This window comes from Caloenas nicobarica, chromosome 1 (genome assembly GCF_036013445.1).
Source record: "Caloenas nicobarica isolate bCalNic1 chromosome 1, bCalNic1.hap1, whole genome shotgun sequence".
NCBI lineage: Eukaryota > Metazoa > Chordata > Aves > Columbiformes > Columbidae > Caloenas > Caloenas nicobarica.
Genome location: NC_088245.1, coordinates 212,551,575 through 212,573,200, shown reverse-complemented (window position 1 = coordinate 212,573,200; position 21,626 = coordinate 212,551,575). Strand labels below are relative to the sequence as shown.

Here is a 21,626-nt window from a genome sequence, read left to right as displayed (position 1 = left end):
CAGAAAAATGTGTAATGTGTAATTAATGGCTATGTTTGATGCAGGAATAGGTACTTTGGCATTTGGGATTCTTGCAGGCACAGAAGCAAACAGGGGAGACAAGATTTGGGGCTGTCATCTGCATACCTCTGTTTTGAGGTATAATATCATAGAGAGCTCCCATTTCTCGGTTTTCCCTCTCTGCGCTCTCACATTTATATTTTCTTTCCCTCATGCTCCTCACCCCATCCAGAATAAACTGGCCGTAGTGGGTTCATGTCACTTCTCAGTTACTTATGCTGCTAACAGAGAAATCCAAATGAGCCATGCCACACTTTACTCCTGAGGCTTATGCCTCGAGAAAACTGTTTCTGCTCCCAGGGAAGTCAATGGAAGTCTAATTAGTCCCAGATGTTTAGTAATAACAAGCACTTCCTTTTGGTAGAGCCGAACAAAAGCAGTGTTAAAACTGTTAATTAAATGGGTTTGGCTCTGTCATCAGGTTATTAACTAATTCCAGGCATGGCAGCCAAGCTAATACTGGCTCTCAGAAGGAGATATAATCTTGCCATGCTCGACACAGAAGGTATGAACTCAGTGTGTGGCTGAATTAACCAGTATCTGGGCTTTCACACCAAAGGAAAAGCTCACTGACTTCAGTATTGGGCTTCCAGCTAATCCCTGGGATTGCTGCTTGTGCAAACTTCCTCCTACAAGAATAAGAAGTTGAGCTGATGGGTAGTGTTGGCTTTTGTAGACATTAGATCAGGCTCTATTGCTGCTGACTGTTCGTGCAAAGACATGAGGAAGAAATTGTTGCCCTTGAGGGTGGTGAGAGTCTGTCCCAGGTTGGCCAGAGAGGTGGTGGATGAACCATCCCTGGAGACATCCCAGGCCAGGCTGGACGGGGCTCTGAGCAACCTGAGCTGGTGCAGATGTCCCTGCTCATGGCAGGGGGTTGAACTAGATGAGCTTTGAAGGTGCCTTTCACCCCAAACACTTCTATGATTCTATAAATGCTTGCCTGCTTGTCCCTGCTTCAGGACCAGAAGGCGAAGGTCTAAGTTGGAGTCTGAACACCATAGAAAAATAGGAAGACATAGCTTTTCATCCGTGGAGCATTCCAAGCTGGTGCTTTAATGTATTCAGAACACTGTGCTTTTTACAAAATTTGAAGGTGTTTTTATTGTACAAAATTCCACAATGAAAACTACCAGCCAGTTTCTTACATAACTGCTTTAAAAATAGAATTATACATCTTTTTGTAGTGTGCTGATTTTGACATTCACTAGCTTGAAGAAACAGAAATGGAGCAGCAATTTGACTCTGAGTTGTTTACCTGGTCAGGTTTTTGTTTGACCTCGATTTCTCTTATGTGCCTTAATGTACAGTTTCTGGCATTAACAGAAAACCTGATATAGCTCCTTTCTAAGCCATTGAACCCCATTAGTAGGCCAGGCTCCCACTGCTGGTGAGCTTTTTTTCACTTCAAAAGGGTGAATTTGCTGTCAGAATATGGGATATAACATGTCAGTGTCAGCTTTTAGCAACACAACAGGCTGGCCATGTTAAACCCATCACAGAATGAGCATCTACATACCTTTTCTTGCAGCCAGTCCTCTAGACCATAATATCTTTTTAGTGTGAGACAGTGGACATCTGATCTGAATAATGGCCCAGGACTACGTTCCCTGTGCATTGTTTCACACCAGTATCTTTAAAACACCTTTTTGCTGTCTAACCTCCCATGACCTTTAAAAACTGATATATTACTCTTTTGCATTGAAATACAACTGTCTGCAGTGAGTTCTCCAACAGTTTTCCTTAGAAATATAAACATTTCAGTCCAATGTTAGCTGGTTGAAATTCATTCTCCAAGGTTTTTTTCTCTTAAAAAGTGTTTACCCCAGCGATGAATTTCTTCACATTAAGTCCAGTTTAAATATGTATTGCACGCAAGGGAAAAAATTCTCCTCTTTAAGTTGAACTGCGGACCTGTGACCTTCTGAGCAGAAGTGGTAATGTATAATGCAGCTGTTTCATGCCTGAGATTTCTCTTTCATCCTTTGTGAGTATTGAGTGCCAAGACTAGTTAACCTTATCTATCTCTTGTGTCTTGCACCAGTAGCTGGAGCAACACACTACAAGCAAAGGGAGGTATTTAAAAAGGTTCCTCCCACCAAGGCCTTTGTTTCCCATGGTCAGCTGTGGATTTTCTAAATGACAACCAGGACTACAACAGACACAAACTGTGATTTCCTTTTTCAGCTAAATTCTTATTGTTTTGGAACTCATGGGAGATTTGCAACCAATGTCAAGGGCTGAAAGCTTGTTATTTTTGGCCTGCCCTGCCATCGGTTTGTATTATTTCGGTTTAAGAAGGGTTAGGATCTGTTATTTCTAACCAGTTAGGAAAAAAGCAAAGCTCAGACCAAAGAAAACTATTTCATGGAGGTAAATTACTTTGAGAAGGACTTTCCTACTCAGCTGATGTCACCAATGGTTGTCATAAAAAGGTTATTTCAGTTACAACGCACAATTTGCATAGTCTTTCTGTGAAGGTGACATAATGGAATGCGATGTTTTGTGAGCTTAGTGAAAGTCCCAGGACCTTAGATGGCTTTTTCTTTTGGTCTGGTTTAAATTACCACTGTATAAACCTTTTAAGCAGATCTGCTTCTGAATGAAGCAAGTGCAAAACATGGCAAATTCTCCTTTCTGTCCCTGCAACCCAGAGCACTACAGTGGTGCAGTTTTGAAACTGTCTTAAAATCCACAGTTTAAAAAATCAAAGATGAGAATTTTACCCTTCATTTCTACACACCGGCAGTGTAGCACCTGATTTCTTCTGCTTTCAAGGCATTTTGTGTTCCTATGCTTTAAACTGATGGCTAAAGTTCTGCCTGCGGAAATAAAAAAATGAACCCACGCCAATGATGATCACAGATAAAACCAACACAAATGTTAATATAATAAGGAAGTTGATTTTCTTTAGATCCTCTTTTTCACAGTCTTCAGGTCTAATGTTCGCGATGTGCATTTCTTCCTGGTACCCAAAGTTCTGAGTGTACTGGCACGTTAAGTGCTCCACGTTGGAGATCTGGACATTGTTATTCTGGATCATTGATGAGAGCCAGATGTTTCCACAGCAGTTGAGTGGGTTCCCAGTGAGATACAAGTTTTTAAGGGAATTTTCTAATGCTAAAATATTGCTGTTCTGTAACGTACTAAACCTATTGTTCCGTAGGTCCAGAACTTCCAGTGGAGAGTCACTACCCCACTTAGGCAGCCAGTTCAGCTGATTTTCAGAGAGGTTTAAATGTTTAAGGTGACTAAAACAAGGCAAGTCAATATTTAAATCTATGAGGCTATTGCCATGTAAAAACAAATATTCCAGAGACTTCTCCAGTCCTGATAATGCTTTAACTTCTATTTTCAGTCCAGGGTTCATGGAGAGATCCAAGACAATCAGGGGAGTCTTGTAGAAAGTGTATGATGGTAGGATGTTCAGCATGTTGTCGGCTAGATACAAGTACTGAAGAGCAGGACAATCAACAAACGATACACAACCGCTTTCCTCTCCAGCAAGTCTTTGCTTAGCTAATCCTGAGTACATGCTGCAAAGGCTGATATTATTGCTCTGTAGATTAAGCAGTCTGAGGCTAGGAAGACTTGAGAAGATATCAAATTGCAGGGTCTGAAGGTGGTTGTTTTGAACATAGAGCTCCTTCAAATTTGACAACGTGCCAACATCTAGGAGAAGGTTCTGCAAAGCATTGTAGCTCAAGTCAAGGACAGTCAGGGAGATCAATGCACTGTCATAAATTATTGCAAATGCCTGAAGACAGTTTCTACTGAGATTAAGAGTGTGAAGAGACAACATTGATTCAAAGAACTCATCCGGAATGGATTTGATTTCATTATAACTTAAGTCTAAATATACAAGATGGGATAAATAAAGAGAACTTTTGTTTCTACTTTGCTTCTGATCAGGAAGTTGAAAGGAAGCATCTAGCCATTCATTTTCCATATAGTCCATTTTATTATGAGAGGATTCAGCAGTGAGCTGGATTAAATTCTTTGATAAATTCAGAGTTACCAGTTTATTTACCTGGGGGAAGACTGGGAAGTGAAGCAGTTTGTTTTCACTCAGATCCAAAAATCTTAAGTTATATTCATCATCTGACTTTGTGGTGTGGAAGGTCTCAATGCTATTCCTGCTAAGGTCAAGTATCTCCAGCTGTTTGAGGTTGAAATCGGAGATGCAAGTAATTGAATTCATGGAGAGATTGAGTTTGGAAAGGTTCACTAGAGTCTCAAAAGTACCTTCTTCTATTTCCATGATTATATTACTCTGAAGATCTATCTCCACAAGACTGGGAGATCCCTCAAACATCTTCTGTGATATCATTATAATACTGTTTTCTGCCAAGGAAAGATACTGCAGTGCCGGGGCTTGTTTAATGAAATACTCAGCCATCCCGTTGTACAGACTGTTGTGAGACAAGTCCAGTATTTCCACCTTGGGTAAACGCCCAATCCCCTCTGTCTCATTTTGAGCAAGTTCATATAAGTGATTGTTGGCTAAATTTATTTCTAGCAAACTCGTCATATGTGCAAAGACTCCAGATGTGATGAAGCTTATCTGGTTAGAGCTTAAATCCAGGCATTGGAGGGACGTGTAAAATGATAACGGCGTTTCAGGGATGCTTTGAATCAGATTTCCAGACAGATCTATTTTGTTTACATTTGGATGGAGCTCACGAGGGATTTGGTGGAGGTCTTTGTTGTGGCAGAATGCCTGCGAGTTTACCTGCCAAAAAAAAAAAGAGAAAAAAGGAGTTGTCGTGTGGCAAATGAAAAACAGTGTTTCGTGAAATATAAAGAAAATAACATTCAGTATCCGAGCAGATCCTGCTTCTGAAACACTGATCACACTGTTTTCTCTGAGTGTTCAGATAGCAAGAACAACAATCCTAATGCTTCTTTGCAGCTAACAGCACTCATTTCATTTTAAAGACATTTCTGACTTACAGTATAGAGAGGTTTATCTGCATTTGATACCTACTAAATGTTCTGCTTTTTGTACCTTTCTCCCAGACTCATTTAATAGTCCTAAACGAAGGAGTTTTGCCCTCTTTCTATTGCAGTCAAGCACCATTTCCTCACTTTTGTTCTGGTGTTTAATTTTCTCAGCTTTATCACTGTATTTGATTCTGCAAACTCTACTTGCAATAGTAAGTAGTTCTTAGAAGAGCTCCAGTTTGTTGGTAGTGTAGGTCCCAAAGCAGCGAGTTGGAGTAACATTTAAGGATCTTATGGCACAAAAACCATCCCTCTCCTTGGTCACACCCTCAGATATTTTATCATGCCTATTTAGCCATGGCTTAGTTAAGCAATGCATCTTTTTAAAAAAATGGGTCCTTAACTACTGAAATACTTTTTATGCAAACATCCAAACTCCTCCAACTTTTACCATCTGTATTTACGCTTTTCTTAAGGCAGCAGTTCTCTTCTTCTTGTATGGGGAGCGTGCCTTGCGAAACCACCCACACAAGACACTCATGACACAACATGGAAAAGAAAAATTATGTAGAGCCAGCTTTTGAGAGGAAAAAAGCCATGATGTGCAGTGAGGATCATGCCTTTTCGTTCCAGTTCTCAGCAGCAAGGTAGAGAAAAAACTCAAGTGTCAAACTAAAATTCATCTGCTAGATGCATGTCTGTTCCATTGCAGCAAGGACTGAATCTATGTCTAGAGCAAAATTTGGAGTGTGTGTTCATAAGGAACATTGGAAACATGAACATGATCATCCTTCCATAAATGTCAAGCTGTATTTTGTTATTAAGGGCAACATCCAGCAGCGGGAGGAAGTGGAATGCAAAAGGCTTAGGCAGCATTTAATTTACCAGAGAAAAACTCTTGTTATGAATGTATTTGGGTGACTGGGTCATATAATGTTTGTAGAAAGATCAGAAAAAAAAGAAAGAATAATATCTGTTGAATCTTAACTTCTGCGGAGAAGCAGAATCCAGATTCCATGACGCAAAGCTTTTTAGACATTAAAGAAACACTAAAAGCAAAAAAATGTTAAACCCCATCTGTTTCATATGAACTTTTAGGTGAATGAAGTGACAGGTCTGTTTAGGAGTAGTGGAGCAATAGTCAGCGTTTCGTGAGTCTCTTTTGCATCATGTGAGTTTTGGAGACTACACAAAAATGTACCAGAGAAGTGCAAGAGCTCATCCAAACTCTAGATATGCACAGGCTGTTCCACAGTCCTTCCCAAGTTACCTCTTTCCCAAAGATCCCAAGTAAATGGCTTATTAAAACCTCAACCCCTTCCTTGTCACCCTCCAACTTACACAAATCTCCCCTGTCTACATAAATTAGAAAAAAGAGGAGGGAATTTTCTGGCTTCTCCCTGGCATTATTTCTTTTCTGCAAAGCCACTGTAGAATTCCTCATTTTGAGCTAAAATGTGCACAGAGCTGGGCTTAGCTCTGAGGCCCAAATAACAGAGCAAGAAGTCTCTTCTTGCTTGGTTTGTGGAAAAGGGAGAAACCAGAAGGTTGCAAAAATCCAGAGTGAAAAAGCAGCAGCTGCTTTGCAGCCTAAGGCGGATGCCAGGTTTCTTCCCACACTTTGAGCCAGATCTCAGCAAGTTTTGGGCACCTTCCACTCCCTCCAGGCACCCAGCATCGTAGCAAAGTCCTGATCCAACTCCCATCAATGCCGGTCAGCTGTTTTTCAATGGAATTGATGTAGGAGAGGTCATTCTCAGTTCGCCATGTGTCTTGCAGGATTTGGCCTTTAATCTGCATCCACTGAACCTTCCCAGTGATAAAAGGGACTGATAAAATCTATATCTCCCACTGTCTGCCATTTATTCCTATAACATTTCACCTCCCTGTTTTATTTTTCAAACTTTCATTCCTTTTCATTGACTATTTTGATCCTCACTGAATTTCTTATCTACTCTGTTCCACACCATATTTTATCCCCTGAGGCTCAAACTGTATGAATTTCACTCTCATCAGCACTAGAAAGAAAAGATGAAGCACATCTCAGTGGGATAGAGCAAAGAGCATCTCTTTGCGTGTATCTCCCCTCCTCCCACCTTCCAACCCTCCCTCCCAATGGGCTGGCAGTCTGAGACTGGAAAAGAGTTTTTTTGCCCGTCTCATGTTCTGACTTCATCATCTCTACTGGTGCTGCCACCACTGTGTTTGAAGTCCATTGGTGAGAAGTACTGCAGGATGGGGAGCACTTGGTCTGTCTCCAGGCATGGGGCATCCACCACCTCTCTGGGCAACCCTGGCCTGGGTCTCACCACCCTCAGGGGTGAAATTTTCTTCCTCATGTCTGGCTTGAATCTCTCTCTTTTAGTTTAAAACCATCACCCCTTATCCTATCACAACAGGCCCTGCTCAAAAGTCTGTCCCCATCTTTCTTATCAGCCCCTTTTAACCACGGAAAGGCCACAATAAGGTCTCCCTGGAGCTTCTCTTCTCCAGGTTGAACACCCACAACTCTCTCAGCCTGTCCTCACAGCAGAGCTGTTCCAGCTTCAGATCATTTTTGGGTCCTGCTCTGGCCCCTCTTCCACAGGTCCATGTCTTTACTATTCAGGTGCTGCAAAAAAATGTCCCAATAGCTCAAAAGTTGAGCATCGTTTGGATTCTGACTCCAATTCTTCACTGCTCATCACTGGGTGGAATTTGTCACCCACCTTAGTAAGAGCCTTACAAACCAAACAGCTGGATCAAAGCTTCCACACATGTTCTCCTATATGAACTCATGATCATTTGAACCAAAGAACTTGGGCTGGAGCCACTTGGCCCTGACTTGCACTTGCAAGGTATCCAGGCCAATTGTCTAGATTTGGACTAGATGACCATTTAGACTAGATGAGCTTTGAAGATCCCTTACAACCCAAACTATTCTATGATTCAATGATTCAATGATTCAATGGCTCAATGATTCAATGATTCAATGATTCAATGATTCTATGATTCTGTGATTCTATGATTCCATAATTCTATGATTCTAACATTATCTGGAAAAGCTGCACAGGTGCAGACTCAGCTACACAACCAAACATTAGCAATTTGTGCAGGTATCACATATTCACCTGACTTATGATAACTGGTTGTGAACATGTTCTCGGACCACTTCAGTTCGAGATAAGGTATAATTTGCTAAAAACTCTTCAATTACATGAATTGCTTGAAAGCTCATCCTTTGCCAGTTAACATGAGCTGGAAACATCTTTCTTTGGGAGATAAAACATGCACTAGTTGAAGCCCCTCTCCTTGGAAGGCAACATGAGTTAGGAAGAACCTCCTGGCATTTAAGCTGTGCCTTCTTGTCTCACAGACAGGTAGATGTGCAGTAACTTGTATAATCAGTGCAGCTCATTCCCATGTCAGGTGTTCTCATAGGGACTCTTTACTTCCTAAAACCTTTTTTACGAGACTTTGATTCAATGACAGGAGTCAGAAAGGGGCACAGGCTTCTGACTTGTGCCTCTTCCACAAGATCTGGGATGAAAGTTTCCATTTCTGAGCCTTTGCTATTTTAAAGGTGTCACCACAGGGAAAGTACAGTGTAAAACAGCGACGTTGTGATGAAAAATAATCACACGAAGTAAGCAGGACTCTCAATGGACCCATCAGCTAATGCAGTAGCTCTCTCTTTCTTTAAACTGTGTTTGGATTTACATCCTCCCCCTTCCATTGGACCAAACGCCCAGCAAAGGAAAATGATCAACATGAACATTAATGATGCTGAGCTGTTAATTTATAACAGATGAGCATCTCAGCCTCCGACTGCAGCGTGTTTTCTGTCGGGGCTGAATTCGTTCCAGCCTTGTTGCATAGAGTCTTGGCTGCTGGCTTGATGAAAGCAATTTAGAGTGGAGTGGTGGAAAAAAAATATGTGTTTACTTCTCAGCAATCGTCCCAATCTGTGACCCATCAAGAAGTGGAATGGGGCAAATCTGCTTGGATCATTGCATGTCTCACCCAGCCTTTATGTGATTATGATACATGGGACCCAAACTGTCATGTTTGCAGTGGCTTCATCAGTCTTCCCTCTCCAGCCAATGAACTGAGCTACCCAGTCACCTTCCCAAGATCTTTTTATATATACTAGGTCTTAATTTCTCTGGAATTCAGGAAGTGCAGCAATATGGCAGGGTAGGCAGGAATGGAATGAGTCCCATAAGGGACATGTGTACAGCTAGCAAATTATTTTTTTTCCCTATTTTGGAAATTCTTGAGGATTTGTGTTGAACAGCTTCAACGTTTAAAAAAAAAAAAAAAGTATTTTTAAATGGCCTGTTACAGTCAGCAGCACTTGGATAGGGAAAGGAGCAAGTTCAGCTATGAATAACATTTATGATATTGTACCAGGTGCTTGCAAAAATTCAAGGAGCAAATTTTATACGGGAACAAGAGGCTTTGTTACTTCTTTTACCTCCAGCAGAAGTCAGGTACAACTTCCCTGGCAGCAATCCTGTGTCAGGGCAGAGAAGGTCATTCTCCCCGTTATTATGAAAGGGCTGGTATGGATGTATTTCACAGAAGACACTTTATTTAAAGCACAAACTCAGGCCTGATATGGAAGAGTTGATGTTAGGTCTAAGTTCTTTCTCTGTCTCAGCCACAGCATCCCTGTGCAGTTTTTGGGGAAATCAGGTCAAATTTCTTTTAACCAGCTCCCTTTTAGGAAAAGCGGAGATAATTACCCTTCTTCCCCTGCCTTGTTTTTATGTTCTGTCACTCCAGCAAGGACGTAACCTGACAACATCCCTCTGAGCATCCACTAACCCAGCAAACCCATCTCTACCGTCACAGAGAGCCCGGTCTTGGGGGGGTTCCCTTGTTCCCTTTCCCTTGCCTGTAACGAGGGGGTGCCAACCTCATCCAGGACCTCAAGTGACCTGAGCAGGGAGACAACCTTACCATTTCACAGGACATCCCCTCTGTGGGCTGATCGTTAGAGGTCCCTCTATTCACCACTCCCAGGAAGAAGATGATGTACAGTTTCATGGTTCTGCAGAAAAAAGGGATTATTGTTAGGTTTCAAACGTGACATGGTAGTCAACCTATCCAAAAGCTGGCACCAGATCATCATCTGACACAGAAAATCACACATGCAGTGCAATAAATTAACCTATCCCTGAACCTACAGCACTTACAACCCACCTATTACCATTGCATCTCTGAGCCTAGTGAGAGATTTCTATAGAATTGTAGGATCATTTTGATTGGAAGAGACCCTCAAGATCACCGTGAACCCAACACTGGCACTAAACCATGTCTCTAAGAACCTCATCTCTGTGTCTGTTCAACCCCTCCAGGGATGGTGACTCCGCCACTTGCCTGGGCAGCCTGTTCCAATGCCTGACAACCCTTTCCAGGAATAAGTTTTTCCCCAATATCCAAACTAAACCTCTGCTGGCACAACCTGAGGACTTGAAAGGGAGATCCAAGGAATTTCATGGGATTGTCCCAGTATGATTTCAGTTGCTACCTTGATGATACCCAGACCACGCAATGAAGTCGAGATGCTGGGCAGCATGTCTGGCATCACTGAGAAAGACAACCACCAAAGATCAACTGACCTTCCAGAGCCACCTCACTCTCCCGATAGAGGCAGCTCAGGTATTTTCAACTGGGCGGGAAGTTTGGGGCGCCAAGTCCTGACCGAAGTGAACAGGTGCCGCTTGGAAGGAACAAGCATTGGGAACAGTTTCAGTTTCCATCCACAACTTTTTCCATTCTGCTCATCCCAGAGTGTCAAAAAAGTTTTACACACTCATGCAATTTTGTTGAGTTAATATAAACAGATTAAAGAATGGACTGAGAACTTTTTGTCGAAATGTTAGCTTTCCATTTTATACATCCCAGGTATGGGCAGGCTTTTAAATGCATTTGAAAGCAGATGTCTTACAAAGAGACAGATATAAATGGAATGGATTTGCTTGAAATGAAGGATTCATCAGAGTTAAACTGTTTGGAAAGCACTCCAGAAAAGAACATAGAAATAACTGCAAAAGGAGCAAACACCATTGGGACATTCGTCACTGGGCAATGGGAGAAAAATGCAAATGCAGCCAAGGGAAAGCATTCATGCTTCAAACGCTTTGCTTCTAGATGGACACTCATGAGGTCTCTGGCTGTGGTCACCACTGTTGTGAGCTCCAGACATCACTTCTTTATGAATGTCTCTGTTGCAAACATGCCGAATCTATCTGTATTTTTGTGGCTTCTTGCAGGCAGATCTGAGCTGGTCCTGCCCAAATCCAGAGCTAGTGAGACACACACCAACTCCCAAATGGAAGCCAAAGAGCAGTGCTTAGCTAGCTGCTGCTCAAGCTTGCATCTGGTGAGCTCCAAAATCAAGCCAATCCCATGCACACGTGCCGCCAACGCCCAGCATCAGTGTGCTGTTATTCAATGGCTTCCAACCACAGAGCATCAGGAGGCTGGAAACAAAAGAGATGGGATCATCCCCAGCTGGTGGACATCCCTCTGCTTAGTCACAGTTTGAGGGATAGAGCTGATAGCCACGGTTCCACGCAGTAATGGCAACTGTTGAACAGCAACATCAACAGGTTCATGATGGGAACTATGCCTCCACTTCCCAACCAGAGAAAAATGAAACTCGGGAGGTTTAGACCACAGTTGCTCTATTTTCAGATTGCACATTCCTTCCAGGTCTGGGAAACAAGTAGTGATGGATGAGGATCTGAGACCCCAAGGTGAAAGAGCTTGGAGTTTGTCTTTGATGCTCAGCAGCAGAATCAGAAGTCTGTTCTTCTCTAAAATTGGACCAAGGATGTTAATTCTTGACCCTTTTAATTGTTTACAAAATACACTGAAGTCATCCTGTGGAAGGAGGAATTACTGATACCACCATCTATAATGTCTCTGTCATTCTCTTCCTCATTCCCCAGGCTTAGAGGAGTGGGTGCCTCCTCTAAGGAGTAGAAAATTAGTTTTATCATTTGGGCACTAGTTTGCTGGAACTGGGAGAAAAGACAAACATACTGATGGTTATGAGGCTTTACTCAGAGCCCTTGAGTGGAAATTGTTTCTGTTTAAATCCAATTAATTAAGCTGACGAAATCTCCATGGATGTTACCCACAACATGGCACCATCCTGAATGGGCAGCGTGCGTCCTGTGAGGTCTGTGATACCCTCTCTTGTCACACTGCCAGTGCAAAAAATGGTCCCTTTTCTTCTTAAATAATAAATGTGACACAATCCGGGGTCTTAACACACCTTGCAACTTCCTAAATTATAAATTTGTAAAGCAACTGGGGAATTGAAGCGTTTGAACACAAAAATATGATTTAATGGCTTACTGTGTAAGACAGACCTGGAGTAAGCAAAGATGCTGTTCCTCAAGGTGCTTCTAAGGTGGTTGTCACATCCTGAAGTACTAGGACATGGTGGTCTCTTCTGATACGAGACCCCGTGGACTCCATCCAGAGGAGGGCAAACCACTCCCCACTGTACAGCACAACCTGTGGTTTTCAGTTCAGCTGTCCAGGTGAGGAGGTTTTCCCCACCTGGCTTTTCTCTGGACAACCTTTAGAGCCTCCTCAGCAACACCTAGGGTGACACAGCACTGCATCGCCCTCCTCTGTGTTCTCTGAACAGGTCTCAGATGCCCACCACCCTCTTCCAGGATCCCCATCGCCGTGGTGCCGGAGAGCATCACCATTAAATCCTGCCTGCTGGCACTGGTACTGATGGCTCACAAGAACAGTCCACGAGCAGCAGTAGCAGCAACATGACCCAAAGGAACTTTACTGCTCTGAGGCTTTCTTGGAGTTGAAGCAGATTCATACTTGGTGCCAGTTTAGTCTCACTGGCAGCTGTGATAAAAATCCCAGCATACCACAGAGCAGGACTGAGCTCTGAACCACATTCAGTGTCACAGCTTTCCACCACTGTATTTAAAAGTTACCCAGCCCCATCCACACCTGAAAAATAGAGGTGATTTCAGTAACACCCCCATGGAACCTACTTAGATGGCTTAAATAATGCAGCATCTAGAAAAGGCATGGTACCCAAACCACGTCAGCATATCCACTTAACAGATGGGAGGGTAAAGGCAGAGAAGAGCACTGATTTGCCACAGGACACATTTGAAATCATGGAAGAATCAGGGTTTTATCCAAGTTTGCCCTGTTCCAACTCCAGAACAATATTTGCCTCCATGTCTATTACAATATAAACCCTGAAACAATGTCATAGATGTTGCTTGTAGCTAACAACAGCAGCACCTTTCAAATTTCCTGCAAAGGCAATTTTTGTTACTGCTTAGACAATTAGCAGAGACATTCTCCTGTGCCAAAGAGAGGTTAAACATGAGACAATACACAAAACACAAACCAAACTTCCCAGGGTCTGATCCTTTCTCACATAAGACACTTTGCTGCCGTGTTAGAGCCTTCACGGTTAAAAAGAGCGAATATTTCACATTTACCTTGTTTCAAGGGTTTCTCGCGTCCCCAAACACTGCTTATCATGTCTTTAAAAAGCATATCCAACCCTTTTAAAACCAGCTCAGTCCTGGTACCGATGAAATTGTTCTTCAGCTTCGCCTTCACCCATTCGGGACGCCCAAGAGGCTCACTTGTAACTTCACAACAAAGGCATTTTTTCAGGAAAATAACCTTATTTGGGACAGTGTCTGCTTTAAATTACGTTGCTTGTCCTCCTCCGAACTCCTCTCCGGGCTCTTGCTGGGTCCTAACCACCGCTGTGCTCCAGACGGAGGAAGCTACTGTGCGACATCCTGAAGCTTTTGCTCGGGGCAGGCGTTGGGAAACAAGGGAATTTTTTTTTTTTTCCTAGTGAAACTGTCAGGATCAGGCCACGGATTTGCTCAGAGGAATAAGTGACTTGTCGTTGCCGATGCCATTGTTTAGCTGCGTGCGCGCTGCGAGGCGACGTGTTTACTTTGGGATTTGGTATCCGCGAGTTACATTCCTGGAGGGTTGCAGCCTCCCACCCCCTGCACCTAAATCATTCTTGTCATCGTTAGGAAAACAGTGCTCGAGGATTAAAGGTTTCAAATTCACAGCTGATAATAATAAACCCCAGAATCTGGAAACCTGTCCTAGAAGAAGCATATATATATACATATATTTTTTTTTTAGAGTGTGATACCAATCTGCTGGCAGGATAGGGGTTCGGTGTCAGCTACAACACACCTGGCTTGAAGGGTTTGCACAGCATGAGGCAGGAATTAGGGAGAGTGATAAAGGCAGAGGATTCCAAAAATCCAGATCAGCTACCGAATTTTTGGCAGCGAGCACATAGAGCTGAATCTACCGGACCTGCTTGTAAAAACTTCCCATTGCAAAAGGGATGCTTTTGTCATGCAAAAGACAGTTTCAGATGAGTTCAGTTTTTTATTTATTATTTCATGCTGCCCTCTAGGGCTGGAGCAGCTGTCTAATTGCTGGCTTCCTCACTTCCTCTTGCTAATTGAGACCTGCTCCTGGAAAACCTGCCTTTACAAAGATTTCCCTGTTGCCTAACCTCACGAGCCTGAACTGTTGCAATGCACTTTTCCCATAGAATCATTTTGGTTGGAAAAGACCCTCAAGATCCTCAAGTCCAACTGTTAACACTAGCACTAACCCACATCCCTAAGAACCTCATCTACGTGTCTTTTAAACCCCTCCAGGGATGGTGACTCCAGCACTGCCCTGGGCAGCCTGTTCCAATGCTCAACAGCCCTTTCCAGGAAGAAATTGTTCCCAAGATCCAACCTCAACCTCCCCTGGCACAATTGAGGCCATTTCCTCTCATTCTATCGCTTGTTACTTGGGAGAAGAGACCAGTCCCCTCCATGCTACAACCTCTTGAAACAATACGCCAAAGAGCTGGTCTCTTACTGTTTGCTTTGCAATGCACCCTGAGATGAGAGACGCAAACTCTATGAAGAGGCAGCAGTATGTGTGCGCGAAGGAGAGGGAATCTTTAGGTGCAATGGATAGAAAAATCCGTGTTTAACTCTGAGGAGGACAGTCTGCAGGGAGAATATCACAACCCTGGATGAGTTTGCCTTGTCTGGGTTCTCCTCAAATTAGTTTCGATCACCCTCCCAAAAGCACGTAGAGTCTTGAACTTCCCTTGGTCAGAGCTGGCTGCAGCACTGTTTTTCACCTGATCCCTTTGGCAGGTTCCCCAGAGTCAAGCCCTCCATCTGCAATCCCCTTGGGGAACTCGTGTTGAAGCTGAGGACCACTGTGGTGTCCAGAGCTTCAAATGCCTTTTGGATGTTCTAGAGTTCGCCTCATCAGCAGTGTGCAATAGCACTTGCAATGTGCAGTCACTTTTGCAAGGAAAACCTCAAATATTTGAGGTCTTCAAGAAAAGAAAAATACTTTTTTTTTTTTTTTTTTTTTAAAGGGGATGATTTGATTTGGAGGAAATACAAACCTCATGCCTGTAAGGAAGAGCAGCGAGTGCCCTGGGTGATTGCAACTTCACATTTTCCTGCACCTGGTTGTTCAGAGCACTGTGGGAAGTTTGGATTTGAAGGGAAAAAAAAAAGGGCTTTTGCTGGTTGTGCTTTTTAAAAAGCCATCTCTGTTCCTCAAGCTGTTTTATTGACTGGCCAAGCAGCTGTGCCAGCTGAACTGTGAAGAAGAGCCTGGACAGAAACAAATGCCAGAGCAGGAGGGAAGGGCATGCACTGATTCTGCTGCTCAGGACTTTGCTTCATTCAAACCACAGCCTTAAAGGAACACCAACCGTGCAGGGGAAGATCGATGCTGTCCTTGCCATCTTTGCTTTTTCCTAAAGGGGATCTGACAGCAAATAGTTTCAAAGACCCTGGAGCATTTGGCCGACTTCCCATTTTAAATATCATCATGCTTTGAGCTACCCAGCAGTTTACACCCTAAAGTGATGTTGAAACATTAGCATGGTATGTGCTTGGTGGCCACATCTGCAGAGCAGGGGTCATCCCCATCAGAGAGATTGGGTCATTTCCATCGGGCATATTGGAGAATCAAGCTCTTTTTCCCACCCCACTGATGCCAAAGGGTTTGCACCTGTGACTCGGTGAAATCAAGCCCTTCCTGATTTTCCTGTGGTCTGCGTGTTTCTGCCAACATCAGCTGGATTTCACCCCACGTCGCCGGAAGGTGACGTGGGGATTAGAGCTGGTGGGCACCTCGTCAGACCTCTCCTGTCCTCCAAACCCTCTTCCCAGCCTGGCCCAGAGCAAGAAGGAAAAGCAAATCCCAGCCGCTGGCTCTCATGAGCCGGTCCGTAATCTGCTGGAGGTTCCCAAGGGTTTCAGATAAACAAGAATATGTCTTGACGATTATGTGTCTCGAACCTCCCAGACCTTTTGGAGTCTGTCCATCCACAACTCTGCTGCTTTCTAAGGCACTGCTTTTGGGTTGAGTCCTGTGTCGAGCTGCATGAATCAAACTCTCCAGAGAAGTAAATAAAACAAGATCCCGCCTTAGAAAGTGGGTCTGAACAGTGAGGGCAGGAGTGGGACAAGTCTTGCTCCCTTTCAACTGGAATAGCTCCCTGGTGATTCATCCCACCAGGGAGCTGGAGATAACATTAATATTATCCCTATTAAAAACAAATAGCTCCAGCTCCTGAGACCCTACAACATCCCCAGGAGCTGCTTCTCCTGGTTTGGTTTTGCTCGTGTCATCTGCACTCTCCTTGGTCTCTCGTGGGCAGATGGAGCCTCCTGCCGCTCTGGTGTGAAGTCCACAAATCAAAATAGGGACTTCTACATCTCCTATAATCCTAACGTGGCTTTTCTCCTGTCTTTTGAAGCTGCTGCCTTATTTCTTTCTCTCTTTCTCTGTCCTCTTCACTTGCACCTCTATCAGGTGTGCAGGCAACAGTATTTCCCCACCAAAAATTAACCTTTCTAATTAATTGAACACACAGTGTTTAGCGAGTTCCCCTATATTATTCACCATTTTTTCTACTCCTTTCTCTAGAAGGGAAAATGAAAATGAATGAGAATTGCATGAAACCCACCAGCCTGGAGACTTTGTGAGTGAGGGGCTGGGTGAAGGGACAGCAGGAGATGCAAAAATAAAAACATTTCCATCAACAAAAATGGATGTAAACTGACGTTTGAAGATTAAACTATTTGAACATGAACTGCTCTCCCTGGAGAACAAAATTCCTGGAGAAACTCAAATACAGGAACAAAACCAGAACCTTTTCTCACCAGCTTCAATCTAAGCGTAGCAAAGGAAGAGAGAAATTGGTTTGTAGCTCACTTTTTCTGTTACTGATGGTGGAGTCAGTGTTTGAGAAAAGGGGTACTCAATTTATGTGAACCAACCAGAGATAAAATGAAGTGAGGAAAATTATTTCTGACAGATTTGGCTTGCGTGATACTGATATCCCCCCCTTGAATGCATCCATCATTGTATTAGTAGTAAAAGGCCAAGCACTGATACAGTCACTAAGCTGTAATAATCTGCTTTAGAAAGAGGTGACTGATAGTGAATTGTTGTTAATGAAAACTAAAGGATTTCAGTGTTTTAGAATAATAAGATGCTTTTAAAGTTGAAAATATTACATCTTAGTAAAAAAACAAATTTACACTTCTGTGGAAAGCAAAACTTTGCATTCTATTTAAGGGAAACATATTTGTAATGTATCAAAAATACAATAGGGTTTGGCTTTAGAAAATTCTCTGTGACTTTTACATAAACTAGGATTTTCTAAAACTTTACTATTTCCAAATATTGTCTAAACATTAATTCCTTATGATAACAGTCCAGATGCAGCAAAACACTGTCAGTAAGTCATCGTTCACCCAAGGTGACATTCAAGCTGTCGGGATCTTAAGAGTAGAAAAATAAACTCTGTCATCTCACACCTCGTGCTCCAACAGGGAGAGTTCAATGACAGCACTGATAGTAAGAAGAGCAGATGAGCTAAACAAGCATTTTGCCCATTTTACCTGGGGACTGTGTGATTTGCCCAAGGCTATATTAGGATTCAGTGTCAGAGAGCAGCATTTAATCAGCGCACAATGCTGATCTCTGCAGCACTCCTGGTTCAGAGAGCTATAATGCAGTAACACCATAAATAGACTAAAGTCCTGTGAAGAAAGAAAAAAAAAAATCTCCTCCACATTCCATTACTGTAAACACGGAGAATAATAACAAAGCAGGCATATGACAACTGTATTGTTATAAACTAAGCGGTGCCTCCTTAATGTAAAGGATCTAACTCGCTGCAGTGCAAGTCTCTGATGGATTAAATATACAGCTGTGTGGATAGAGCCATCCCCACACTGTGTTTAGCCAGTTCCTCAGCCTATTCATAAACACAGCATATTTTATTTATACAGTACCTTCCGCATCTGCGTTATTTTTAAAGGCTGCAGCTCTAAGCCGCCGGAGCCCCCGTCTCTCCCGCAGTCGAAAGCTGAACTTTCCTGCCAGCTCCCGGTTTTCGCACGCGTCTCCACGTACCTGCTCGGTGGCTGGAGGAGGAGGAGGAGGAAGAGGAGGAGGTTTCGCCTCTGCTTGCAGCCTTCTGCCTCCCCGACTCTCCCAGCAGCCTTCCCAGCTCCAGTCGAGGAAGAGTTTCCTTGGGGAAGTCGTACCTCTGTTGCATGCCAGCTGACTAAAACTCTGCGAGCTCTGAGAGAAGTTTGAAGTCACAGGGAAAAAAAATGCTCCCCATAGACTGGTCCTTGAATTCATTCCTTCGCAGTCATGAGCTCTTATATATTCCCAGGCTCCCACGAGCACGTGAATACATACCTCTGTAATAGTTTTAAAATGTGTGTGTCCTCTGCTCTTCTCTTTATTTTCCATTTCGTTCATTCAACCTTGGCTTGTTTCCTGCAGTTTCTCAGCTGGTAATTACGCTCCTCTCGTATTGACACATGAAACAGCCTGCAAATACCACAAAAAATCCCCTCCGCAGGCTTCGGGGACACGTGCTTGTCTCTGAAGTTTGCTGTGCCTGTCCCACAGATGTAAGAACGTGCTTTCAGCTACACGGACCTGCAGGTTCTCATGGGCTGCTCTCGCCAGGGCTGGGGTAAATCACTAAATCATGGGGACTGAGCTGTCTGCAATCCCTAAACTCTAAGCCTGTGCAGGATGGGCTGTGTAGGAAAACGGTATATCAGAGGGAATTATTGCAGCAGGGCAAACACATCGCGCTTGGTGTCCCAGCAGCTCAGGTGTGTCTCTGCGGCACAGCAGCAGGATGGCTGAACACACCCTTGTGGGAAAGGATAAATTCAATTTAATGCTTGAATGGGTAATAACGTAAATGCTTTCTAAAAAAGACAATGGGACAGAGAGCTCAGAGAAGGGAACGGAGCTGGGGAAGGGGCTGGAGCACAAGTGTGATGGGAGCGGCTGAGGGAGCTGGGGGTTCAGCTGGAGAACAGGAGCTGAGGGGAGACCTTCTGATCTCTGACCTGCCTGAAAGGAGCTTGGAGCCAGGGGGGGTCGGGCTCTGCTCCCCAGGAACAAGTGCCAGGACCAGAGGAAACGGCCTCAAGTTGCGCCAGGGGAGGTTGAGGTTGGATGTGGGGAACAATTTCTTCCCCAAAGGGCTGTGGGGCATTGGAACAGGCTGCCCAGGGCAGTGCTGGAGTCACCATCCCTGGAGGGGTTGGACGGACAGACATGAGGTTCTCAGGACATGGGGCAGTGCCAGGGCTGGGGTAACACTTGGACTTGATCTTGAGGGTCTTTTCCAACCAAAATGATTCTGTGACTCTATGATTCTGTGGTATTTATTTATTTTCCTTTTACTCCAGATGCAATGTTCTCTTGTAAATCAGTGGAAGACCTGCACGCTCTCCATATGTCTTCTGCTTGGAAGTGCTTGGGCAGGTGTCTCCTGGCTCCACATGTTAGTTTGCAGGAGTACAAACCTCTGATAGGGTTTTTCAAGTTTCTGACTGGATGTCCTAGGACCAAACTGAGTCTGGTTTCACCAGCTAGGATCCAACATCTCCTCAGCCACCCCAGCTGGGAGCCCTAACAGGCACCAGGGATCACCGCAAACCTCCCACCTTCTCCCCAGGGTGCATGAGGAGCACCTCCACCGAGTGATGTCCCCTCATAGGAGAGGTTTGGCTTCAGCATCAGGTATTCTCCTCTCCTTGCACCATGATGTGCAATGATTTTCACCAGAAAAAAAAAACAAACCAAAACCAACCAACCAACCAAAAAACCAAAACCGCACACAGACAAAACAGAGTACTGAATCCCTTCCACTGGACAGCATCAATTCTGTCCCACTTTCCTGGATCTACTTATTAAAATCAGATAAAAGCCATGTTCTTTTATAGCATGTGCCAAGCAGCTTTATGGATTCTGCTCAACACATACCAGCTCCCAGCCTTTGCTTCTCTGCAACAGGTTAATGTTCATTTTCTGTAGCGCAGCAGCTCCTGAGAGTCAGAGTTACTACAGATCTGCAGCATCCTGGGAGACTCAACATGAAAACATCTACAGATGTGAAAGATATAATGCAGTAAATATATTTTTCACATGTTGTTGCAATAAGCATGTGACAAGGATAATAAATTTAATAGTAACGTGTACGTGGTGATAAAGAAGTAAATTATAATGATGTTATTACTGCAATAGCAAATGCCTGTGTACATGTATAGCTGTATATATATATTTAGTAAGAGCCAAATGGCTTAAAAATTGGTAAGTAAATGATCTCTTATTGATTTGTCTTGGCAACAGAAGCAGATGCTATGGAGAAGATTGCTTGCATACAGCAGTCGCAGAGCCTTAGAGATGTCCTGAGATTGGCACTTTAAAAGCACATCGGTGGTCCCAAGAATACACGGCAGTATCAAGGAGTGAGCTTATGATCTGAAAGTTGTATTTTCCCACTCCTTGCAGTGCCTAAACTAACTGTCCACTATTGCTTCATCTTGTGGCACCATGCCTAGTGAATATGGCTACAGCCTTTGGTTTCGCCTGAGCTCAATATCTATGTGTTGACACACACCTTCCACCCAACCCAAAACACGCCTATTACTCCATCCTAGCTTATTTGACCAAGACTGACCGACATAGATAGTTTACTGAGGCACAAGGATGCGTTTTACTTCCTCTTGTCACCACACCAAGCCATCGTAATGACCAACTTGATGTCACAGCAGCCAACCCTGAAGGGCAGCTATGGACCTGCCACTTAGAGACAGAAATTCTCCTGACAATAAGTTTCGGATTCATATGGAAGCAGAAGGAATTATTCCTGCATATTCTGCTGTTCTTACACCTCCATCTCTGTTGTGTGGGCTGCAGAAGACTTGGATCAACCTATGGTTGATTCCCAGTGACACTTGAATGCTGATGCTTCTCCAGTTACACGTCTCCCACTAGAGATGTCTCTCCCAGGGAGTGATCCCTGAACTGATCAGCATAGACCTGGCCCTTCTCTAGAGCAAGCTGGCTTTGTCCAGGTGTGTAGCACTCAGGTCTGTAGCTCTGGATGGTGTCCCCACAGCCTTGAGGTCATCGTTTCACTTTTACATCTTTTCAGAGTGTCCTGAAGAATGTGAACATGGTGTGAAAAACCTGCTGGGATAGCGCAGGAGGACTTTGTGGAGCAGAAGCAG

At 43.7% G+C, this 21,626-nt stretch overlaps 1 protein-coding gene across 3 annotated transcripts; it reads right to left on the bottom strand.

Annotated features, from left to right (window-relative positions):
- Nucleotides 1-1,141: 1,141 nt before the first annotated feature.
- On the bottom strand, nucleotides 1,142-18,686 carry LRRC32 (leucine rich repeat containing 32). 3 transcript variants are annotated; one of them, XM_065644702.1, is made up of 4 exons: nucleotides 18,490-18,686; nucleotides 9,949-10,039; nucleotides 4,091-4,792; nucleotides 1,142-3,745 (listed from the first exon to the last, which is right to left on the bottom strand). In XM_065644702.1, exons 2-4 carry the CDS (start codon nucleotides 10,033-10,035, stop codon nucleotides 2,852-2,854), a joined length of 1,683 nt encoding a protein of 560 aa, XP_065500774.1. In that variant the 5' UTR covers nucleotides 10,036-10,039; nucleotides 18,490-18,686; the 3' UTR covers nucleotides 1,142-2,851. The 3 variants fall into 3 exon arrangements, with proteins under 3 accessions (XP_065500774.1, XP_065500757.1, XP_065500766.1); XM_065644685.1 differs by having other exon boundaries at nucleotides 1,142-4,792; XM_065644694.1 differs by lacking the exon at nucleotides 18,490-18,686 and adding an exon at nucleotides 13,488-13,734 and having other exon boundaries at nucleotides 1,142-4,792.
- Between the last annotated feature and the right edge of the window lie 2,940 nt (nucleotides 18,687-21,626).

Coding starts and splice junctions, on each gene's coding strand:
- LRRC32 (XM_065644685.1), bottom strand. CDS start 10,035: ATGAAACTGTACATCATCTTCTTCCTGGGAGTGGTGAATAGAGGGACC. Junction 4,793..9,948: donor AGGGGATGTCCTGTGAAATG/GTAAGGTTGTCT, acceptor TTTTTTTGGCAG/GTAAACTCGCAGGCATTCTG.